The following is a 26,109-nucleotide window of genomic DNA, read 5'->3' as shown; positions in this document are numbered from 1 at the left end:
TGCATTTGAACTGACTTCCCATTGCCCCAAAATAGCTTGCCATTGCCCAAAATTGCATGTGGCAGTCTATCAGATTATACTTCCAATTTCCCTTGTCTGATAAACTCCTAGATGTTGTTGGAGTGCAGCTTCCTGGGAAGTGAAGAGTCCAGTGGTGAAGCATGCTGGGAGTTGCAATCCAACAACATCTGGAGAACCACATAATTCCTTTTCATGCTGCACATGGTTCAAAATATTAATACAGTTGGCCCTCCGTTTCCATGGACCCCCCTGCGAAAATGGAGGTTCACGCATATTCGAGCATCATAGGCTTCAGTGGGGAACGTGCCCCATTGACAATAGTGAAAGTCACCCCTCTACGGATTTTCAAGGGCGCGGATCCGAGAGCCATGGGTAAGGAGGAGTGATTGTATATTTTCAGGCCTCTTACTACATGTTTGTTTTGAGAAGAAGACAATCATGGGACCAGTTTTACATTGTGGGAAAGGAGAGGAAATTTCCAGCAAGATTCAAAAGGCTATTTTAATATTCTCTCTCTCTCTCCCCCTCCCCCCCCCCCCCGCTTCGCTTCACTCTCTGGATCTAGATGGAAGAAAAAACACTGCCCAGTCACTTTTAAATGTTCTCTGTGTGGTTATTTTTCATATCTCATAGCAACTAGCTGCTCCTAGGTAAAATCACACGACACTTCTCCCTAAAGTTTCCCCCTCCAGCGAGTCTAATATATTGATCCCACATGAAGTCTTTCAGTGCATTGTGAAACTCAATTGTGAACTCCATTGATGATGAGCTTCTTGGGACACTCTCTGTGATGTACGTTTCATCTGGTCACCTGTCCAGAATTGGAACAGAGATAAGGGGCCCTCAATATCTGGACCACTCATCTCAATATTTAACGCATCTCAAGCTCTGATTTCCATTTGGGCTGTCCCGGCATATATAGGGCAGTAGTTTAGCATTTGTGCTTGGCTAAGTAATCTTGCCAACAATCCCTGAATAAAATTTCAGTTCATTCACTCACAAGAGAATAGTGTGTTTCTTTTTATTTTTCTTGGTTGGTGCGCTAGAACCAAACTGTAGGACAGAAATGAAGTGACAGCTTTTCTCTTGAGTGCTATAAACTAGAGCAACAAATAGACCGTTTGTTTGTTTGTTTGTTTCCTTCATTTTTGTCTATAATGTTTTCAGGGCTAATGGAGAAAACAGGGAAATGAATTTCTGGGAAATGGATAAGTGTTAGCCACAAGAGACCAAAAAGGCATTAGAAGTGGCTTATTCTGAATAAGAACAAAATAGAATATTAGAATGGTTTGATTTGAAGAAAATATCTTGTTTAATAAAAAAAGGATATGGAAAGGCACTGCAAATTAAAAGTCCTTCACAGTTTGCAGTGCCATAGCTCCCTGCCCCATGAAAACCCAATATCGTATGCATGCAGAGAAAGGTACACTGTCCCTTGCCTTGTGACCTCTCCCAACACAGCTGGTGTATATTTTGCTTTCTCAGAGAATAGGCGTTGATATGGGTGGGTAGTGACATAACTAAGGCCCTTCTTACCATATGGCTCATTGTTAAGCAATTTCATCCTCTACTTCCTTTTATTAGTACATAGTAGCCCAATTACATTATTTGTTAGCAATGAAGAATAAGCAGTCTTATTTAAGTCCAGTTTGAATAATTGACTACGTAGTTTGCCCATGGAACATAGCAGTTTTTGCTCACAAGACGCGGAACATACATTTTGCCATGGGAGCATAAGAAGAGCCTTGTGTGTGTGGGGTGAGCCTTCAAGTTGTTTGTCAACTTATGGCAACCTAATAAATTTCACAGGATTTTCTTAGACAAGGAATAGTCAGAGGTGGTTTTGCTAGGTCCTTTTTCTGAAATATAAGCTACAGTGCCTGGTATTCATTGGCAGCCTTCCATCCAGGCCCTAACCAGGGTTGACCCTACTTAGCTACCAAGATCAGATGGCATCTGGTACCTTTAGGGTATTTAGGTCACGAAGAAGAACCCCACTGGATCACAACCTTAGGTTTCAAGAGTAGAGTGGGCCCTAACGTTTGGTTCCAGGAACCCCCCCCCCCCCCCGGCCAAAGTTTTTCCTGTTGTGTGATAGCTGCGATTGAGTTGTGGGCACTTTTTTCCTTGGGAAAGAAAGCACCAGTTTGAATCCATGGCACCACTGTGTGTATTTGAATTCGAAAAACAGCCATCTGATGATTGGCTGAAGTAGCTTTGGATGCCATCATGGCACAAAAGGGCTCCACCCAGCAACAGACAAACAGAATCTTATTGGAAATGAAACTAGGAATTCTAGGAATTGTTTTTCTTTTGCAAACTGGAGAACAAAAACCAGACCATCTGAGTACTAGAAAAATCCTGTTTTAATGTGATTTGAAAAGTGACACACTGGAAAGATTGTGAGGTGTGTGTGAACTGAAATTTAGAAAAAACAGCAGTCACTGCATAGTTAAAACAAACAGGGATTTTTGTCCGAACGCCCAGTCCTTTGGAATGAAATCATTCTCTCTCCTCCCTTTCCCCATTTTTCTTCTAAAGGAAAGTACATAATCTCTAGCCAAATGCCCAGATAGTGTATTCTGGCAGCAGCAATATCATGATATAGGTTATCCCTCACTTTGCAAATCTCTTTAGAAGAGTGGTAATATATATATTGGAGATTGTTGCATACATGAAGACAGCTGGAGGTGCACCAGAAAATGAGGGCAAAGGGAACTGTGTTAGCATTTATGTCACATTTAGTATGTCTGACTTGTTGCTGTATCTCTTTCCCCTCTTGCTATCTCTTTTTCACTTGGGCTGCTTTGCAAAAAGAAAGAAAGAAAGAAAGAAAGAAAGAAAGAAAGAAAGAAGGACCATATACCTCCCTAGACAACATACCTCCTAAGGAAGTTCCATTCAGAGATATTCGTGGGGAAGTGTTATTGAGCTCTGTCTCGAATGTATGGTAAAAGTTAGTTGTGTATAATTTCAGACTGCTTGATGCCAATGGGTCCTGAATGCTGTTAACTCGTAGGTTCAGATCCCTTGTGTTTGTCTCATGGTGAAGAATCTTGCCCAAAATAGTTTCTCTTCATAATTTTGTTGTTGTTAATTGCCCTCACATTGATCTTGTCCTATGGTGACCCTATGAATGAGAGACCTCCAACAAGTCCCCCTATCTTCAACTGTCCTACTCAGGACACGGCTTCCTTGATTGAGTCTATCCATCTGGAATGCAGTATTCCTCTTTTCCTATTGCCTTCTACCTTCACAAACAATATTGTCTTTTCTAGTGAGTCATGTTGTCTCATGATATGTCCAAAGTGCAACAGCCTCAGTGTAGTCATCATGGGTTCTAGGGAATGTTCAGGTTTGATTTGCTCTAGAACACATCTATTTGTCTTTTTAGCAGCCAATGGTATCTGCAGAACTCTTCCGCAGCACCACATCCTATCAGCTTTCTTCACTGTCCAGCTTTCACAACCATACATAGAAATTGGAAATATAATAGCATGGACAATTCTAACTTTAGTATTCAATGATATATTTTTGGACTTCAAGATTTTGTCCAGGTTCTTCATAGCTGCTCATCCAAGTCCTAGTCTTCTTCTTGACTGCATTCTCCATTCTGATTAATGATGGAGTCAAGGTATGGAAAATCTTGAACTATTTCAGTGTCTTCACCATCTACTTTGAAGTTATTTAAGTCATCTGTGGTCATTATTTTTGTTTTATTTGTGAACAACTGTAAACTTGCCGTTGCACTTTCTTATTTTACTTTCTCCAATAATCTTTCCAAGTCTTTGATATTTTCCCCTAGTAGCATGGTGTTATCTGCATATCTTAATTTGTTGATGTTCCTTCTTCCAGTTTTCACACTTCGTTCCCCTGAGTCTAATCCTGCTTTTTATATGATATTTCCAGCATGCTTGTACAAGTTAAACAGATAGCATGATAAGATATAACTTTGTCTGACCCCCTTGCCAATTGCATATTGGAAACCATTCCATTTCACCATATTCATCCTAACAGTAACCTCCTGTCCTGAGTACAGGTTACATATCAATACAATCAGAAGTTGTGGTACACCCATTTCTTTAAGAGGGATCTGTAGTTTTTCATTATCTGTATAGCTAATGAGTTTATTATAATCTACAAAGCACAGACTGATTTTCTTTTGAAATTCTTTGGTGTGTTTCGTTAACCAACACATGTTAACAATATGATCCCTAGTGCTTCTTCCTTTCCTGAACCCAGCTTGGACATTGGTATTTTTCATTCCATATACAGAATGTTAAAAGTTTTTGTTGCAGAATTTTGAGCACTTTGCTTGCATGTGAATTTAATGCAATGTGATTACTGTAATCCCTGGTGTCCACTTTCTTGGACATTGGAATGTATATTGAGCATTTCCTATCTGTGAGCCATTGTTTTGTCTTTCATATTTGTTGACAGATTTTTGTTAGAACTAAAGTAAATCCCATCTCTATAGACTGTAGCAGCTCTATTGGTATGTCATTTATTCCTGGTGATTTATTTCTCCCAAGTACTCCGAGTAGGGATGCCATATCCCGGTGGCCACCGGTAAAATCCCGCTTTTGGGGGCCCCTCCCGGTCCTGGCCCGGTTTGGCCCCCAGCCATGCATTTGTCCCAGTCCGGGGCCCACTCCTGTGGCCGCTGCCGCTAATGCGGCTGGCCGTGGCGCCAACCCACCTTCTCCTTCCCTTCCTTGACTGGTGTGCAGTGCCAACCCACCTCCTCCTCCGGCTCCGCCTTCCTCCTCCTCGGCGGCAGCAGTGCCGCCACCGTGCCTCCTGCACCAGGGCTCATCCCCTGCTTTGGCCAGCCAGCCATTGGCCAGCAGGCCAAAGGGGACAGGCTCCTCAGTGCGCGCTGCCCGGGTCTCAGCGGGGGCTAGAGGCAACGCATGCACCTGCCCCGCAAGCCTAAAGAGGAGGAGGAGGGGGGAGCAGAAGGAGGAAAGGTATGTCAGTGGCCATTAGGTCTGCCTGGGGTTTTTTGGTTTTTTAATTAATTTTTAAAAATATAAAATATTTATTTTATTTTATTTTATTAATTTTATTATTGCTTGTTTTATATTTTATTTCATTAATTTTAATTATTTCTTGTTTTTATTTTATTAATTTTTATTATTGCTTTTTTCATTATTTTTATTATTAAATATATACACCCTTGTCTTGTTTTTATTTATTTTTTCATTCTTTTTATTATTAAATATATACACCCCTGTCTCGTTTTTTATTTATTTTTTCATTGTTTTTATTATTAAATATATAAATATGGCCAGAAAGGGAAGTCCATTTCTGCCATCTGTCTAGGAAGAATGCCAAAATGTCCTCCATTTTGATCATGCCTTAGAAACATGCATTTACATTAACATTTTTTAAAAATCATCAATTTTTTCGCGTGTCCTCCATTTTCATAAAAACATGTCCTACATTTGAAAATGTTGTCCTACATTTGTCCTATATTTGTCCCGGTTTGGAGGGCTTATGGCAACCCTAACTCCGAGTGAAGCTCCATCCACTTCTCTTTTTAAAACTGGAAATTCATCTTTATACAATACTGTCTGGAATTAATCTATTAACCTTTAATCTCTTTTATATAGTTCTTCCATGTATTGTTTCCATCATCTTTTTATTTCTACTTCATCATGTAATGTGTTCCCTTGCTGATTGTAGAGTAGCCTCACTCTTGGTTTAAATTTATCTTTGATTCCTTAAATCTTGGAAGAGGTATTTTGTCCATCCTGGTGTGCTTCATATCTTCCTGTGCTGAACTGTGACATTGACACAGGGCTCTGGAACCCTTATTTCAAGTTCATCCCTGGTTTTGCATGCAATGTTTGTTATTAAGGATAGGTGGCAGAAAGAGAAAATTCTTAAAATGTGTGGATGGAGCCAAACTAGTAAAAAAAAGTAATTTTTTAAACAAATTAGTAAAACATTGCTACTTTTGTTCTTCATGTATCTTGTTCATTGACAGATTGCTAAAACTGTAATATTTCAGCTGATTTGTAGAGGGGAAAAAAAATCTAATAATTCCTTCTGCTGGTTTTGACATATATGTTGCAACTTCAATGTGTCCAAGAAGCACATTCAAAGAATAAAATTAGTCAGAAGATTAAGCAGATGGTGACTCATCTTATTAGTGTTTAATGAAAGCAAAAATAATGACAACTTTAGATTTTGAAAATGTGCCTGGTGTCCAAAGACCAATTTTCTATGTACCTTAATGGAAATGCAAAATAAATGATCACACAATGCTCTCTGTCTGTTCTCTGGTTACTAACAGGCTCAGCTTGGCAAGTTACTTTTAAGAAGAATGAATATAATGATGTGCTGAGACCATCATTAAACTCTGTAGTGGTAGGATGAATATCTACCCAGGTGCTAGAAGTAATGCATCACTGTGGTGTTAGTAGTAATGTCTTGCTTTTTTTTTCCTTCTTGAATACACAATGATACCACCTTTTTTTGTTATACCACTAACATGTTAATGGCTTTTAGGAAACTGAGTAAGCTTTTGGCCATTTTTCTGCATATGCTAATTAAAAATATGTTGTGTCAGAACATTAATCATACCCTTGGAAAAACTGTAATCGGCAAGTCTAGGTTATGTTTGTTGGAAACCAGTAATTTTGATGTTCATGAAAAGGAACAAAGAGACTGTAAATTAACCAATGGAAAACTGCCCCAGCTTCAACAACTAAAGCGTCTTTAGAACTAAAGTATGTTTGTCCAGCAAAAATTGATATTTTGGGCATGATAATGTCCTTGTAGAAATAACCTGTCTCCTTCAACTGAGTGTTGGCAGTGTAATGCAGGTAATATTCCTTTGTGGCCGGTGATCTGGATTATCTGGAAAAAGTAAAACTGGAAAATTTCACAGTGCTTTGAATAATGTTATCTGAATCAGCATGCTTGGTATACATATTATATTCATGCACATTCAGAGCATCATGGGAGAATGATATTATTGGAGTATTTGTAATAATGTAAAGCGAATAATATGTATATCTCTTATAATTAACAAAAAAGACCAGTCCTGAAAGAATAAAGTCAGTATCGGAAGAGGCCTGTTCCTGATACAGCTTAAATAAACAGTTTAACTTTCTTTTACCAAGGTATAATTGTAGTACCTTAAACTTCACTCATTCTCTGTAGTACTTACCAATTCCATTTCATGTTGAGAAAAAAATTATGCAGTACAACTAATTGGACATTCTGTTTTACTAAAGGATAAATGGGCATCTGTGAGCACAAGCAAATTATCACATTTTGTCTTGTCTACTTGTACTTTTGACTGATAGAGAAGCAAGAAATTTTCTGAAAATAGAAACCAAGCTTAGCAGTGAGTTTGTTTATTAGTCTGTTCCTCTAAACATTGGTGCCTGGCCTTGGAAGGATAATTACAACTTATATTTAGCCCATTTAATATGATTAGTATTAACATGTGTGTTGTGTGTGCATGTTGGATCCTCTGTGCTTTTACTGTTGCAAAAAGACTTCTACTTCCTCCAGTCCATCTGCCTTGGTCCAGGCCTTGGAGGTTGAGAAGAACTGCTGGACCTCATCCCCTTCCTCACCACCATTCCCTTCTCCTTTTGTCTCGTGTCTTTTTAGATTGTAAGCCTGAGGGCAGGGAACCGTCTAATTAAAAAGATTGTATGTACAGCGCTGTGTAAATTTACAGCGCTTTATAAATAAATGTTAATAATAATAATAATAATAATAATAATAATAATAATAATAATAATAATACTCTAAGGTTGAAAAGCTAAACATTAACCATCTATTTTTATGGTCAGATCTCACTGCTTTAGCTACTCATGAACACACACACATAAACACGCACAGACACAGATATACACACATAATTAAAAATGTGTTTTTGTAAATATGGTCAGCATATATTCATGTATATCCTGAACCTCTATTAATATTCTATTCATTTCATGAATATCCAGAGCCCCTATCCATATTCTATGCATTTCCTTCCCTTCCCTTTTTTGTTTTCTTTCTCTTTTTTGTTTCTTTCTTTTCTGCAATCATATTTTATTTTAAAAAAACTGAAACAAATAGCACTGTTGGCTGTTTTCACTAACATTCCTAAGCTCTGATCCTTCCAGTGTTCAGTTATGAATGGCTTCAGCATGTCACTATATTCACGTTTCTTGTGTTCCCAAGGTAACTAGGTATTGTGCTACAAGCTAACAGTGCTGTCCTATAAGTTTTCTCTTACTTATCTTTTTAAAAATATTATACAGTGGTACCTCGGGATACGAAATACCCAGGTTACGAAATTTTCGGGATACGAAAAAATCCCATAGGAAAACATTGTTTCGGGTTACGAATGTTTTTTCGGGTTACGAAAAAACTTTTGGTGCTTTTTTCGGCTTTTTCGCACGGAATCGCGGCTTTTCCCCATTAGCGCCTATGGCAATTCGGCTTACGAAGGCTTTTTGGGTTACGAACGGTGCCACGGAACGAATTAATTTCGTAACCCGAGGCACCACTGTACTTCTTTCCTCTTCCCTAGTGGAAGCATTCAGAGCAGCTGAAAATATTGTGATGACAATCAACATTAAAATGACAGCAATCATCATCCATACATTACGGATGCACTGATGCACTGCTAGAGCAGTTGTGAGGGCCAGTCTTACTTTCCTAAGTGTTGGTGTGAGGACACATGTCGCCCATCAACACAGATCAGCCCTAGAGACCTTCTGTGCTATCCATCCACAGAGAGCCAAGAGAAAGGACGACTGTTACTCTTCTTGGACTGATTCTTAAGGAGTAGATTTACTTCTAGTTTGGAAGAAGTTTTAAGAGTAGACATCTGATTGTTACTAAGGAACACTTCCACATTATACTGTGGGAAATTTACTGTATATACCCATGCATAAGACTAGAAATCTTAGTCAAAAATTGACTCAAAAAACATGGTCGGCTTATCCAAGGATCAATGTAGATATACTGTACTTTAACTTATTCATACACACAGAGAGAGAGAGAGAGAGAGAGAGAGAGATAAAGCAGCCATCACCTTTCTCTGAATAGAGTGGTAAAAGGTGAGAGCTTAGTCCATCCTGGGAACACAAAAAAGAAGCATGGATCCCCTCGACTCTTGTCATCCAGCCAGCCTTTAGTGTGAGCACACACAGTAATGCCTGCCAGAATTTTCTAAGTTCTTTGGCATCATTTTCCTTTGCATCATTCTTTACATCATGCCCCTACGTTTTACCCTTGACGTATCCATAGGTCATATTAAAATCCATAATTTTAGTTCCAAAAAACCTGCCCTTGACTTATATATGAGGCCAACGTATAGTCAAGTATATATGGTAATATTTCCTAAAGAGCTTTTGAGCTTTCTGTATTGTATCATGTGATTTCTAAATAACCACAAGTTTACATCTTATTTCTTTTAGCAAGTATCACCACAGCGTGCCTACTTGCAAATTAATCTAGTTATTGACATATAGCATTTCTAGAGAACCTCCATGTCTGTTTATAAGTGAATTAACTTGCTGACAGGTGAGGCATTGTGTGGCTCATGAAACATGGCGCCATGTTTACTTGCAGCTGAATGTGGCAATTGGTTACACCAAAGGACAACCTGGTGCACTTACATGCAAGCAAGCTTTGCTAATAGTTAGAGATGACACTGGGGTTCCTGAAAAACAGCTGCTGCTTAGCTTCATTTTTGAGCAGGAAGACCGAATAGCTCAATGTAAATGAACAACTAGCATGTGAAACCCCACCCTGAGCGATGATCCCAAAACAACAGAATTAAACATGCAACAGAAGCCAGTATTCTGGAAACATTAAAATGGATAAAGCAGCATCACAAAGAAATGCTTCATCAGTATATGCTCAACTTTCACTAAATAAAAATATATAGAGGTCCAGTTTCCTTTGTCCAAAATGCTTGAGACCAGAGGTGTTTGGGTTTTTTTTCTGAGCTTGGAATATCTGCATATACATAATGATATATTTTGGAGATTGGAGTCAAGTCTAAATATGAAATTCATTTATATTTCATATACACCTTATATACATAGCCTGAAAGCAATTTTATACATAATATTTTAAATAATTTTGTGCATGAAGCAAAGTTTGTACAGTGCGCCCTTTCCTTACGCAGGAGATCTGTTCTGGACCCCCCCATGTAAGGGAAATACCGTGTATGGTGGAACCCCATTAAAAATAATGGGGATTGTGCCTGCGGTGTGGCACAGTGCGGATGCCATCGACGGGCACACCATTTCCTCTTAACACGCATAGCTTTCAGCATATGCCGAAAGCTGCGTATAGCGCACCCACGTATGACACGGGCACGCTGTAAACGCTGAACCAGCAAAAAGCAAAAGTGTCACTATCTCAGCCACCCATATGGGCAATTTTGGACTTAGGAGTATTTCAAATTTCCGATATCCAGATAAGGGATATGAATATGCTGTATCTGGATCTAATTAATACAGTTACATGTAATTTAGTAAAGTCACAGAAGTATAACAGATAATCACCTTGAACCCACTCTACAGTAGTGCTATTCTGAAATTATTGTTCTTCAGGGTATTAAAAAAAGTCATTGTCTTCGGAAATAAATCTCTTTCAGATGGGTGAAAAATTAGCGGAGCCCTCATTAAATTGATCTTAAGGCCTTTTAAAATCAGTGGGACAAATTAGTTTAAAGGGATTTTAAAGGGATTTAGGTATGCTGTTATTTCTGTTGACTGGAGATACTGCTGTGGGTTTTCTCGTTCTTGCTTCCCTGTTTTTGTTAGTAGATTTTAAGCTTATCTGTCCTAGAAGTGCTGTCTAGGAAGAAACAAAAGATGGGGTTCTGATGATTCTAAACAGTGGCTAGAGGTCACAAGTTGCGTGATCGCAACACAGAAATAAGAATGTATTTTAGAATATTAAATATGATGAGTTGGGGTATTGGGTTGACTCTGTTGGTGGCTGGTTTTATCTTTTTGTGGTCACATAAACTCTCCTTAGGTTTCCAAACCCAGATTTGAAGTCATCTTTCAGACCTTCCAGCAATCTTCCTTCTCCTTGCCTTGAATTCACATGCTACCTCTCAAAGGAGAGGCACTTCTTTTAAATTAAAACCCCTGTAATCTGCTACTTGGCTTTCCGTTCCCCATTCTTTAGGTTCTTAATTCTCAGACTGTTGTCCTAAGTGACAGGATGAGAGAGAGGAACGAAGGACAAATACTGGTGGAAGATTCCATTTTGCAACTCTGAATGGACCCCTGCTTCTGCTTCTGTAGGCCCAGGGCCAAAGCCTGGCCAGCGCATTCAGAGAAATCGGGTTACAACAATCCAGAGAGAAGGTATCTTTGCCTCCAGTATTTGTTCCAGGAGCAAAACCTGATTAAATCCCAGAAAAGGAGTGAAATGGGAACTATGGAGTAGCTCTCCTTGCTATAGCACATTGAGTCCTTGTAAGTTTGGTTAGGGTGGTTGTTTAGCAGTTTGCAGGAAAGTCTTGCAATGAAAGGAATGAGTCACATGAGAGTCCTTTTGTGTCCAACAAGCTATTTTTTCTTTCAACTCTTGATTCACAAATAGAGGATCTTGTGACAAAGCCAGAGGCCTGTCAGTGTATGCTTTCTTTACTCCTCTGCCCCTTTGAGGAGCAAAGTGGTAACATGCTGTTTTAACAGGTTGACACAATGCAAATAAATCCATGAAAGGAGACAGGGCTGCTGCTTTCTACAGATGGTGTTATCCTGAGTGCAGGATGGCTCACAATACACATCCACACTTTAGTACAAATTGGTGTGGGAGGGAGATGGGAGAGAACATTCAGACTTGGGACTGCTAGACAGGAATGAAACTGTGTCAAATGAGTTGCCATAATTCAAGGAAACTTCATGACTGAGAAAGTAGACCTAGTCTACAAGAGCTTATGTTACAACATCTTCCATACAATTAGTCCCAAATGTGTTACAAGATCCCTTTGCATATTGATATCCCAGACTAACACAGATATGTCTCTTAATGCTTAAATGGGAGTATTCTCCAGGCTTGGTTTGCTTCCACATATGAAAAACAATTGAGGCCCAATCTTTATTCTAAGAAATAAGTCCAGATTTTTGCAACAGACACTCTTATTCTAAATCCATAGTCTCTCCATTGCTTGGATTTCGTTGAATACTTCAGCAAACTGAAATCTAATGAGAGTTGCTTTAGACGACCTTAAAAGACCAGTCAGTCAGTGGGAGAAGTGTGGTTGGAGGCAGAGCCACACAAGGAGAACAACAAGAGCAGATCTATACAGAGAGGAAAGAAATGGAGGGAAAAACAGGGCATACCTTCCAAGATTTCACAGATGAAAACTGGGACATGTGACCAAGCAGCATGGTCAAGATGACAAAATGTATTAATGTTGAAGAACATTTCTTTTCCCACCTGCTGATTTAACTGAACACCAAATATTTTCAATTTAGCACTATAAACTCAATTGTAGCAATTGAAACAAGTTGAGGACAAAGGAGGAAAATGAGAGGAGAAGACAGAAGTGGAACTGTTTCTCTGAACAGTAAGTTGGCAAAAGATTAATTGGGACTGTCCCTGTCAAATTGGAACAATTAAACAATATGCTAGTGTAGTGTGTAATCTGCTAAACTCTTTTAAAAATCTACCGCAGTACTGAATTTGCTAGAGTCCTAGATCAAGCCATTATAGTAGGCCTTTAGTATCTACTGTGGTTTGGTTCCAGGATCTCCCATGGATACAAAAATCCATGGATGCTCAAGTCCCATTATAAACAGTGGCATAGTAAAATGAATTCCTCTCTACAAAATCGTAAAATCAAGAGTTGCTTTTTGGAACTTTAAAATAATATTTTCAAGCTGTGGATGGTTGAATGCATGGATACAGAGGGCCAACTGTACTGCCTCAACCCTTCCTATGTGTAATTGATGGGGTGGGAATAAGAATAAGAATAATAACTATTTTACAGAGTAATCTATCTTTACAAGAATATTGTCAGGATAATTTTGAACTAACCTGAACCACTTTCAACACTTCCAACATGCTATAGGAGTGCCTCTATTAATTGAGAGAAGAAATAAGTGCAAGAGAAGGTCCTTTCTTGAAAACCATATGCTTTCACTGACACTCTCATAATGTGACCAAATCTAACCTGCTAGTATAGCCTGCAGTTTCCGATTATTCTGGATGGTGGACTCAGTATTTATTTACTTTTACAAATTTAGAATGTATTTCAAAATAATTCAAAATGAGTTGTTGTTGTTGTTGTGTCATTTCTGACTTATGACAACACTAAGGTGAATCTCTCACAGGGTTTTCTTGGCAGAAGGTGCTTGGAGGGGATTTGTCCTTTCCTTCCTTTGAGGCTAAAAGAGTGTGACTTGCCTAAGGTCACTCAGTGAGGTTCCATGGTAGAGTGGGGTTTGAACCCTGGTCTCCCAGTGTCCTAGTCCAACACTGAAACCACTGTTTGGTGCTGGCTCTCAAAAACAACCAAATCAATTTAAAACAGTCAACATAAAACTCTCAAGGAATAAAACAAATCACAACTAATAACAGCACCCAAAGAGGCACAACTCCATATACTTGATATTAAATATGATGATCCAGAAAGGAAAAAAGTAAGCATAACTTAAAGGCTTTGTCTTCATTTTTGATGGAACTTTGTGCCTTAAATATTTCACTTATATGAGTTGATCTTGTAAAGATTTGGCTAACTCTAAAGTCACAACTCTGGAGACATCTGTCTGGTATCAAATGGAGCATGGAGACCAAAGATTTTAAATACTCAATTTATACAATCTGACGACCAGACATTTAGCCAGAGCTACAACTTAATACCCTTGTCGACAATTAGTTTTATGGGACAGCCACTTTGAAGAGAGGATGGAACATGATGTGCCACTTCCCTCCCCCGTCCCCAGTGTGGACTGCCAGGAAATCCCAATGTTTCTAGTCAGTGCTCCCTCCACACTCTATTTGGCAACTGAGGCCAGAGGATAGATACAGCCTGGCTATCTCCATGTTTGATCCGTAACAGTTTGGTGAAAGGCAGAGGAGCAGAACAAGATAATTGGCATAGAAAATAGCCTCCTGCTTCAAAGCTACCTGGATGTTGTGATCGTTCTTCCTGAGTAGTCAAAAAATGTCAGGGGTTTGAACAGCAAGCAATGGCTATAAAACAAGGTTAGCTTTTGTCCCTTCCTGCCAAGGACAAAAAAGAAGCACCCTTTACATCTGCAAGGGGTAACAGACATGATAAAGAAGGGAGCAGTGGCACAGTCCTCCAGATAAACAAGCTCCCTAGAATTTGAAATTAGGCTTCGGTTTAGTGAGTACACCCAAAAATACCAGTTCCTGCTGCGATCCATTTCCAGGCATGCAGTTGTATGAATGGTGACTGCACTAGTAACCAAGTTACAAGAAACACAATACCCCCTCCCCAGTTGCTTTCTGGGACACATACAACTAATAAATCTATTGCATTATAAGCTTTCATGTACCACAGTCTACTTCATCTGATGCAGGGATCTGGCATGTGTGCACATAGATATACAGGACAATGAAATGCAAGAAACAAAATCCCAGGATAAAACTGAACAATTTATGATCTTGAATCTTTTGAAGAAAAGATACTACTAAGATACCATTTCCTGGATCTGGCTGAGATGATCAGCTGGCTTGTGACTCAAGGAATATTTCAGACAGAGTGGCACTAGTCAGGAACAGCTCACAAGAATCACCTCAGCCTGCACCCACATGACAGTGGGCACTGCACCAATGTACAAAAATATGTTCTGGACCCCTCCAAAAGTCTGGAATGTGGAATTAGATTTCTACATAGAATGCTTTCGTTGTTGTACCCAAACTGAGTAAACAACAAGAGACACAAATTACTATAAAAGATCAATTATATAGAATAAGATGCCATCCTCAAAAAAAAAAAATCTAACTTCAGACTAGATACAGGAGATTGAGAGACAACTGTTCACTACCACATTTTACAGAATCTTCTCTAAAGATCCTACTGATTAATATCTGAAGGAACTACAAAAATTACTCAGAGACCCCAAACTGGGCACCTTTATCTGCCTCCCAAAATACACAAGGGAATCCAGGAAGACCTTTTATCTCACACATTAGAACCTTCACTGTTGGGGTATCTGGATATAGGGACTCAATTCTCTGGATAAGGGGACTCAATTCTTAGATAAAATGTCACCAATATTCCAAGCTATGTTAAGAATGTATCTGATTTCCTAAGGTAAATGCAACCCACCCACAACCTCCCTGAGAACACCATCCTAGCCACTATGGATGTAGAATCCCTATACACTAACATCCCACATCAGGATGGACTACCAGCCATCATGAATACCATCTTGAATGAGGCTACACAAAACCAAGCCTCCAAACGCCTCCCACTTTAAACTGACTAATGACTACTTTATAGAATAATATATATTTCCAAGTCAATGGCACTGCCATGACACTTGCTTGACATCACATTATGGATGCATTTTCCTAGCTGACCTAGAACAACAATTCCTCAGCACATGCAACCCGAAACCTCTCTTCTGCCTATGATTTCTTGATGACAACTTTATAATTTGGCCACATGGAAAGCAATAACTTGAGAAGTTCTGCTAGGGAACTCAACAACTTCCACCCTACCATCAGCCTGAGCCTGATGTATTGCTTACACCAGGTCTGCACAACATATGGTCCAGGGTCCGCATGTGGCCTGCCAAAGGATTTTGATCAGCCTGCAAGGATGTGGAATGATATCAAGGCTCTTTGGCTGCTTGGCCTTCTCCTGCAGAGAGGGCCATGCAGAAGATGTGATATATGCCATCCTATGCCAGCAATGTCTTTCTATACTCCACATTAGACAAATAGGAAAGTCTCTATGCAAGAGGATAAATGAACATAAATCTGACATTAGAAATGGCTGTATCCAAAAACCAGTTACAGAACATTTCAGGACATACAGTAGGTGATTTACATATTGCTGTCCTTAAACAAGAAAATTACAAACAAGACTAGAAAGAGAAACAGCTGAATTGAATTATATTCTCTAATGCCAATCCTTTAGCAAACATATGAAAAAAAAATGGCTTGAAGGCACACTACTTAGATTCCTTGCTACTGCACATATAACAAAAGGGATTTTCTCAGAGAGAGTTTTGAACCCAGGGAAGCTCACTTTTGGTAAGCAGATAGATTTATTGCTTTCACACATCAACACTAAGGCTGCATCTGCACTGCAGAAATAATCCAGTTTGTTACCACATCAAATGCCATGGCTCAGTGCCATGGAATTCTGGGAATTGTAGTTTATTGTGGCACCAGAGCTCCATTTCAACCAACAATTCCATAGCACTGAGAATTCTTGAGCACTGAGAATTGAGAATGCTTCAGGAGACAATTCCAGAGCATCCCGAAATTCCAGAGCACTGAGCCACACCACTTAAAGTAGTATCAAACTGGATTATTTCTGCAGTGTGCATGCAACCTAACTGACAACTGTAAACATGTGAAAAACCTGTTTCACATTATTCATCCATTTGAAAATTTAAGGCAAGGGTCATGATTTGCATTTTTCTAGATCCTATTACATTCTGTCCCACTGCCACAACTGTGTAAATATGCTTTATAACCCGAAGCTTTAATATCACTCTGTATTGTATCTGAATAAGTGGGTTTATATCCACAAAAACCCATACTAAAATAAATACCTGTTAGTTTTATAAGTGCTGCCACATTTTTTCTCCCCCCCTCTTCCTCCTTTTTATCTTTCCACTGTGGTTTACATTCTTGAAAAGGGAGATGGGGAGGGTGATCTAAATTTGCATCCCTTTTCAATTGTCAGTCCAGATTTACACATCTCTGGATCAAGTTTGCTTGATCCAGGATGGCTTAAGTCACAAGAGAAAGCAATCCTAATCTTGCATTTGCACTTGAAGTTCTCCAAGGTTGGAGTGTCTAATATATCCAGACTGTGGAGGAAAGGAAAAGACAGTCAATATTTGCTGCTCTTCTTATCCTTTCCTCTGAGCTATTTCCCTCTTGTTGGTCACTTCAGGCCTCTTTGGTGTGATCAGGAACTGGGAGGGGAAATGTCTGGTCCACTTACATCATCCATAGCCCCCCCCCCCGCCTTTAAAAGCAAAGTAAAAAACACAAAGGTTGGTGTAAGTTTCTATGAGGGGCAGAGTGTGGGTCTCACTTTGACTTCCTAATTTCAGAGAGAGAAGCTAAACTTCCATATGGTCCTTGAGCACAGTTTCATGTTACTGTAGTGTTTAGGGCCGTTCTTAGAACAAAAAAAGTAAGAAGTAAAACAAACAGATGTATACATTTCTAAAAATGTAGTGTCACGAAGCCTGAATATGTGCACTTTAAAGGCACCTCTGCTGCATCTATTAATTTTCCACACAAAGAGCCAGCAAAGACCAGCAGCTTGGATTATAGCAAAAAACAAGCAAACCAAACATGATTTTTATAGATAAGTAGGTGGAAAGACAAAAGATTTATGAACTGCTGGAAAAGCAGGGAAATCTCTATGGTTGTATGTGTTTTACGGATTATGATGGCTATAAAACTTTATTTATCTCAGAGGCTCATAGGACATCTAAAACATTCAGATAACAAAATACTTTTGATAAATGAGCAGAACTTCCTCCAAGCTTTGTTTCTTTGCTGGTGTTTGTAGTGAATTCCGATTAGCAGGATAATTTGAAATTGGGAGGTTACATAACAGGACACTAATTAATTAAATAAAATATTGTGCCTCTTGCCTGATGTGTATCGGATTGAGCCTGGGTTTGAAGAAAAGGGACTATTGTGTGAAACAAACAGCTTCATTTATATACGCCTTCATACTGAACTAGTAGTGTCTAAGTGGTTTACAACTGTAAGATAATTGCCCCAACATCTGGGTACTCATTTTTGTGACCTCAGAAGGATGCAAGCTTGAGTCAAGCTTGAGCCCCCTTAGCTGGGATTGAACTTGCAACTTTATGGTTTTGAGTGAGTGGCTACAGTACAGGCAATTAACCACTGTGCCACATATTTTACCATGAGTAAAATACAGCGGGACCTCCTCTTATGCAGAGGATCTGTTCCAGATCACCCCACATAAGAGGAAATCCACGTATGTTTGCACCCCATTGGGAACAATGAGGCACGTGCTCGTGGCTCACGGCGGTAGGCACGCCATTACTTTCATTGTAGCGTGGCTTCCATGTAAGCTGGAAGCCACGTATAGTACACCAGCATATGACGTGGGCGAACTGTGTAAGGTTTCTGGAACATTGTCAAAAAGATTTTCATTTGCAGTGTTTTCTGTATCTCTTATTAATCCATCCTTTTCCTCCCTACATTGACAGGTATGATTTTATAGAGATCCGGGATGGAGACAGTGAAACTGCCGACCTTCTGGGCAAGCACTGTGGAAACATTGCTCCCCCTACCATCACCTCATCCGGCCCTTCCTTGTATATTAAGTTTACTTCAGACTATGCCCGTCAGGGTGCTGGCTTCTCTCTGCGCTATGAGATCTACAAAACAGGTAAGTGTCTAAATGTAAAGGGAGACACAACTCTTTTATTGTCTACCCTCTATTGAGTTTTTAATGTATGTTTTGTTTGTGTTAAAATATTTTTCCTTTTCTTTGTGCTGATGGAATAACTATATGTATGTATTTGATTTATTCTATATACTCATATGTAAGTCCAAAAGTTTTAGTGAAAAAAATTGACTCATGGGTCAATGTAGGTACTGTACTTTAAACTCTGATTTAAAAAATGGAATCACCCCCTGACGAAAGGCAAAAACATAATCTGTCCTGGAAGTCTTGACCCACCTCTACGCTTTCATCCATGAAGCCTTTAGTGTAAACACAAACAGTTATGCCTGCTGGAATTTTGCACATTCGTTGACGTTGATTTTATTTGCTTCATCCTTTAGATTCTTTGTTACATGTCCCTAGATTTTACCCTCAACTTATTCACAGGTCCTATCAAAATCCATAATTTTGGCCCCAAAACCTGCCCTCAACTGATACATGAAATCAACTTATAGTCAAGTACATATGATATAGCCTGCCTTTTCTACTTATGCAGGAGCCATGGCATTCTATAGCACTTAAAAAACAAAATACAGTTAAAGGTAAACAAAAGGTTTAAAAATTAAATAACAGTACAATTAAAAACAAGATAAAACAAGATAAAACTATTCATAATGAGAAACTTGTACTGATGGTCAGTAGGAGAGATTATTGGTCTGAATTGAAGGCATGTGATGAAGCAACCCTTGTGAAGCTAAGGAATTGGCTTTGGCCAGCGTATGGATGGAAGACTATATTGGATCCCCTTATCTATTCCTCATGGAAGTACCTCATGGAAGAAATGTAGTTTTCTAATGTAATTTCCACAATAATTTCTAAGGAGTGCCTGTGTGTCTGGTAAATTATCAAATCTGATAACAGAACTTCAGACTTGATGTGTTATTCAAAAGGATAAAAATGAAAAGATTAGGAAGGTTATAGAGCCAGTCCATCAGCGTTGTTGGTTACTTTCCTAACAGACACTACAGATTTCTGTAATGTTTTTGCCCTCGAATACACATTCATGAACTGATTTTGACCAAAGATGATACCTGGACTTAATACTGACGTCTTATTTTTTTGTGCAAATTTGAGGCTGATCAGCAACCTTTGCCTCTTTTCCCAGAAAACTGCTACAAATATTGTACCAGTCAAGCTTTTATTTCATTCAAATTGTAAGTGAAATCATCAACATCAAACTAGGAAACTCCATTTAATTTTCTAGTAAAGAAATAAAACTCTTTCCCCCACCCCACAGTTTTTTTGTTTGTTTTTACTTTCTTAAAGAAAGCCCTAAAGTATGTCACAAGCTAAAGTTGTTTTGTTTGTTTGTTTAAAAATATCTGCTTTTTAGTGTCCTGGGAAGTGTAAGCTTTGTGTCTTGAGATATTCTTTGTTGTTGACTCAGCTGGTGAGCTGGTAGTCTGACCCTAGAAATTCACTTCAGTTTGAAGCTAGCAGATGCTTTTGAGCAGACCAATGCCAATTGTCCCATAACCAGCACACCATATTTATGCAGGCCCTAGGTAGTAGAAGGGAACTTTGAGAGCTACAAAATCAAAGATTATGCACCACTTAAGTCCTCAGTTGTTCAGCCACTTTGAATCTCATTTTGGGAGAAAGGTAACATTTAAATATCATAGGTAGATAGGTTAGATTAAAAATTCAGTCTTTGCTCAGAAAGACAACATCTTCATTGCAGAATTAATGGAGTTGACACCACTTTAATGGCTGTGGCTCAATACTATGAAATTTGGGGATTTGTAGTTTTGTAAGATATTTAGTTTTGCCTGTCAGAGAGCTCTGCTGCCCCATTAAACTACAGATCCCAGGATTTGATAGGATGGAGCCATGCCATTTAAAGTGATGTCAAACTGCATTTGTTCTGCAGTATGGCAGTAGCCTGGGTCTCAACACTGCCTAGCTGTTTAGAAGCCCTGTGGAATGTTGAAGCAAATGTTGTGTATCAGTGATGGCTCTGCAGTATCTGATGACTAAGGAAGGTTTTGGTTGGCCATTGGTAGGCTGAGGCAATACTATTCCAGAGGAGGCCAGGGGTTTAACTCCCCACTCAGCCATAGAAATCCATTGGGTGCCTGTAGGCAAATCATTCTTTCTCAGCTTCAGAGGAAGGTAAAGGCAACTTCCCTGCAACAAATCTTGCAACAAAGCCCCATGATAGGCTTGCCTTAGTCATGAAGATGCACAACAGCAATAACAACAATAACAAGAGCTCAGGCTGAACAAAGTTGAGATTTTTTCCTCCTTGCCATACAAAAGAATCTCCTTATGCTATTAAGTCTAACATTCCTTGTACAAATCCCCCGCCCCCATGCTTTGCCCCATTTCCAAAACTGTTTCATCAACACTTCTGAGAAGGTAAAACATTTCAGTGCCATACTGACACTATATTTTGATTTCTGCCTTGGCATAAGAGGCAAGCTTCTTCATTAAATGATCTCATATATTCCACAACTACACACAGTATATCTTTTTCTCTGTTGCATATATGAAAAGCTTGTTAAAGCCAAGGCTAAGTGAAAATTGTTCTCTCTTGGATCTGCACAGAGCTTGCCCCCTCTCCCCTCCTGTGAATATGTGATTCAAGCACTGATCAATAGCCTTGTGTTTCCTCTTTTCAAGAAGCCAAGGGTTTTGTAACTGGTGTAATGCTGGCTTAAACGGGCTGCTGTTGGCAGTGCCATCAAGGGAACAAGACGGGCGCCTCTTGAGCGCCACACAAGAGGAACTATTCATAATGCCTTTTAAAATACAAAACTATTCTTGGGGAAAAGTACGGGTTGGGGGTGGGAGATAATTTAGAAGCCTTTTAAAAAATTGCCCTGTCTAAATATTTGTCAGATTGGTGAGTGTGGGGATGAGAATTTTAGAGAAATAAAAATAGGTCTTGTTTAGCACTGGCAAGGCGTAGGCGAGACAATGTTTTTGTGTGCTCCTGGAGAGGCCTGGCTGTGTCTTGCATGAGGAGAGTGGGGCCAAGCTCTTGGTCACATGAACTAGCTGCCAGCCCAAATTCCACTGTTAACATCTCAGATGGAAACACATAGAAGATTTACATCACCTCTGGAACAGAAAATAAATACCATGAAGGAACTGACCAGAAAAGGGGAGGGGGAAGTAGCAAGGAGGGGGAGAAACAGTTTCTCTTACTTTACCCAAACGGCTTAATGAGGTATGGAAGCATAAAGGCAGAGGAGCGCATTGATTATTCAAGCGCACACACATACACAGAGTCATATCTGCACAGTCCATTTGTAGCTAGATGTTCAAAAATGCACAGGAGCAGCAGATTTTACACAAATGTGTGCACCTTCTTTTTTTACCTTTAGGGTGAGGATGGCAATGGCAAATGCCCCCTTAAGAAACTTGCCAAGAAAATAGATCTGCCTTAGGGTCATCATATGTCAACTTAGAGGCACACAACAGCAGTAGGGAAGTACAGCTGCACCTCTTCTTGGGGAGGGCAGACCTGGCCACAGTAGTTCATGCCTTAATTATCTCCTGTTTAGACTACAGTAATGTGTGGGGCTGCCCTTAAAAAATGTTCAGGTAGTACAAAATGCTGCAGCCAAACTCTTGTCAGGTGTGCATTTTAGAGACCTCATAATCCTGGTCTTACAAGGACTGCACTGATTTCTTGTTTCTAGGTCAGTTGAGGATGGTGGTCATGACCTATAAAAACTTAAATTGCTTTTGGCCACTATATCTGAAAAACTGCCTCCTCCTGCATGAGCCTGCATGATATTTAAGTTCCTCAGCAGAGACCCTGTTGTGTACCCACCACTTTATGAGGCTCAGCTGAGGGGCACACATGGCAAGGATTCCTCTGTAGCAGCATCCCAAGTGTGGAGTTCCCTCCCAAGAGAGGTCAGGCTGGAACCTCTCTTCCAGAGGGCAACAAAGGTTGTGCCATTTCACTTGGCCTTTGGCTCCTATAATGAGAGGTGGTTTTTAATTGTCTCTGAGTGAATTGCTATTTTAAAGACAGGCTTTTAGTTTGTTTTAAAATGTTTTCATTTATGTATTGAATGTTTCAAATGCATTTACTCATTTTGCATTGCCACAGGGGCCTTGGTAGGTTGAGAGGCAATAAATAAATAAATAGTATGTGGAGAGATCCTGTAGCACCTTTGAGACTAACTGAAAGAAAGAAATTGGTAGCATGGACTTTCGTAGACTTCAGTCTACTTCCTCAGATGCATTTGCATGAAGTAGAGGAAGCAGACTGAAATCTACAAAAGCTCATGCTATCAATTTCTTTCAGTTAGACTCAAAAGTGCTACAAGATCTCGCCACATACTGATTCTACAGACTGCCATGGTTATATCATCAAATAAATAGTTTAGCCAGTCAGCTTCACATATGAGCAGAGATTTGGCAGTTGTCCACATGGGCCAAATAAATGTCCTTCCCCTGTCCTCTTAGCAAGGTGTCCCGATTTTGCAGGGCCCAAACCCCACTTCTGGTGTGAACTGTCTGGACATCATCCAACCAGTTCAGCACCAAACTGTTTGTTTTTTCCCCCCCCCCCCCCCGCTGCCACCGCCTTCTTAAACTGTTTTTGTTTAAAGTTACTCTTTGCTCTGGTTCTTCCAGAGCTTTCCCTTGCAATGCAAATTTATGATGTGTCCCACTGTGCCACTGATGCAGGTCCTTGCTCTGAGGTCAGAATGAGGCACTCAGCCTTGTGATTGATGCTGGGTTCCTCATTCTCACCTCAGAGTAAGCAACTCCCACCAGCGGCAGTGGCATTGGGTGGAAGAGTGGGATGCACATGTGAACAGCTGCAACAGTGTCCAAGATAACAGAGGTAGATGTTGGGTCAGCTTCAGGGCTAGAATATTTTGGGATGCTCCCAGAGTAATCTGGCTTGTGTGGAGTTTATATCTTCTGGATTTTCTGAGACTTACTTGTACACATATTCATTTCTCAATGAAGTCTACAAATCCTATTTAGTAATGTAACTACAAGCTGTCACACCCCACCTACTTTTCATTTACCCATGTCAGCCTCCTTATATTCACCCTCATCCCAACTCAAAGCATTTGGCTGCAGGCCTGGATTTGTATGCAAACCTCTGGAATCCTATTGAAGGGCTGAGGGAGAAGAGGATCCCTTATTAACATGTTCCATGTTTCCTGTGGTATTTAAGTATAGAGACAATCACAGACATGATTCTGAGATTAAAAATGCAAAATTTTGAAACGGTTTTTGAATCTGTTTGATTGAGCCTTGCTTTTTGAGAAGGTGGTAGCTGTAGTATCCAAAGCCCTTGTTCATCAGTTTTGTTTCATGTGGAGGCCTCTCTTTCTCTGTATAGTTAGAGTGGACCTTGTGCATCACGAAACTTCAGGCTTCTCTAATATAATAAGGTCTAGTGGACCTAGCCTGAAAAGCAACCTGGAGGCTTCAGCTTGTCCCATATATTGACATGTGTTTCCTTATGGACATAAGAAGTCAGAATCATATCCAGCCAGTGTCTCTACAGCTGTAGTGTATGCTTCTGGGTCCGATTCAAGGTGTCAGTGCTCACCTATATGAGAAGCCTTTCATAGTCTGGGTCTCATGTACAAAGAATGCTTCTCTACATCTATCCTCTACTCTCAGCACCGCTCTTAACACTTGAAGTAAGCACTGAGGAAGGGCCATCATAGCAATGAGCCTTCACACCAGTTGCTTCAAGGCACAGTCTTCCCATCAGAGATCACATCTTCTGCAGCCTTCTGGAGTGGGGTGCACAAGCCACCACATCTCTTTGACTAGTTTTGTTTGTTTTTGCTGTTGCTGTGTATTTTTCCTATTTCCCTGGCTACTGCTTCCTTTGTTTTGTTTTATTTGTCACTATGCACCACATTAAGAGGCAGCTAATGAATGATTTTAATAGCAGCAACCAGCAGCCTGACTTACAATTACACTTAGGAACAGAAACGTTGACTTTTTTTGAACTGTAGAAGCTTATAATGCCAGAGTTTGACTCCCTCTCTTCTCTATGGAGCTAATTAATACTTAGTTTTCCTCATTGCATATAAGCAGCTACTTCCAGTTCCTTGAATGTAGCTAGTATGTCAGGGCTGAGTTTACCAGATGCTTGGGATTGTACATGCCACAATCCCTTACCAATGGGCATGCTGGGAGCTCACCTTTGTGGCATAGAGAAATGTTATCATGGAGTAAACAGGGGCTGTTTCCACTATGATTGTGGAATTACAAATGCTATCATGATTTTGGAACTACTGACAGCTCTTATTATTATTATTATTATTATTATTATTATTATTATTATTTATTATTATCCTTTATTTATGAAGCGCTGTAAATTTACACAGCGCTGTACATGCAATCTATTCAGCCTCACTTTACGCTAACTGGGACTGCAGTGTTTAACTGGGTAGACGAATTGCTTAAAAACCTGTTGATAGGTGCCCATGATTTTTCAAAACATCAGGTTTATAAAAATGCATCTTGTAAGAGGTGTTCTGCTTTCTGTCTCATATGTAAGGTAATGCCTCTGTGACTGCTTTGATGTATGTATTTAGTCTCTAAATATAAAGCTAGTTTGATTCATTTCAGAACTGTTGGTTTATTTACATGAAAATGTAAGTCAGCTTAATTGAAATCTGATTAAAACTCTTGCCATTAAGCACCTAAGGTATGTTTCAGTGACAATGCCCATCTTTTTGGGCATGATTCAAAATACTGATTATGACTTATAAAGCCCTATATAGCTTAGGCCCAAGCAGTTTGGACAGTCGCTGTCTTCCCATTTGAACCTGATTGGACCTGGAAAGCTGCAGGAAAACCACTGCTCTCAGTCATACCACCCTCATGGTTTTGTCTGGTGGGGACAGAAGACAAGGCGTCCCTGGAAGCTGCTCTTGGACTCTGGAAGTATCTTCCATGGAAGGATAGAATGACCCCATACTTACTGTCCTTCCATTGGCAGGCAAATACTTTTTTTAAAAAAAAACCTGTCAGGTTTTCAAAAACTAAATAAATTAGTTGTCTGTTGTTATTCTCAGGGTCTTTTGTTCAGCGTCCTCTGTTAACTGTTTTTTAAATGGAATGAGGATGAGAAAGAGCCAATTACATATTGTCTGTTGTGTTAGCAAATTCAGTGATTTGTTTTCAACTGCCTTCATCTGAGCTGGTCAATCAAAGTCTACATTGCCAGGTGATCTAATTAAGTCCCACTCATTTTGGAAGTCATCAGATTAAATAGATTTCCATATCCATTAGTGTAACTTCATTGTTCATTCTCTCCCCACCATCCCCGTTGAAGGAACCAGGGTTTTTGTTTTGATTTGGTTTGCTATAAGCACAAGCGCACATCCACTTTTGTGCTGGCAGTTGCAGGCTGTCTGTTAGCCATTGCTCAGGACTACAACTGTGTCCCCTTGAAGAAACCTATTCATAATGAAACACCAGAGATCCTCTGTTAC

General features: G+C 39.7%; 1 protein-coding gene across 1 annotated transcript in view; it reads left to right on the top strand.

Annotated features, from left to right (window-relative positions):
• Positions 1–796: 796 nt before the first annotated feature.
• The window catches only part of NRP2 (neuropilin 2), a 123,974-nt gene continuing 98,661 nt past the window's right edge, over positions 797–26,109 (top strand). The window contains exons 1-2 of the mRNA XM_042463439.1: positions 797–813; positions 18,432–18,613. Of these exons, the coding sequence (XP_042319373.1) occupies positions 812–813; positions 18,432–18,613 (184 nt within the window). The 5' untranslated portion in view covers positions 797–811. The remainder of the gene's footprint in view (positions 814–18,431; positions 18,614–26,109) is intronic.

This window comes from Sceloporus undulatus, chromosome 1 (genome assembly GCF_019175285.1).
Source record: "Sceloporus undulatus isolate JIND9_A2432 ecotype Alabama chromosome 1, SceUnd_v1.1, whole genome shotgun sequence".
Classification (NCBI taxonomy): Eukaryota; Metazoa; Chordata; class Lepidosauria; order Squamata; family Phrynosomatidae; genus Sceloporus; species Sceloporus undulatus.
The sequence above is the reverse complement of the archived record's forward strand: the minus strand, read 5'-3'. Positions and strand labels throughout refer to the sequence as shown.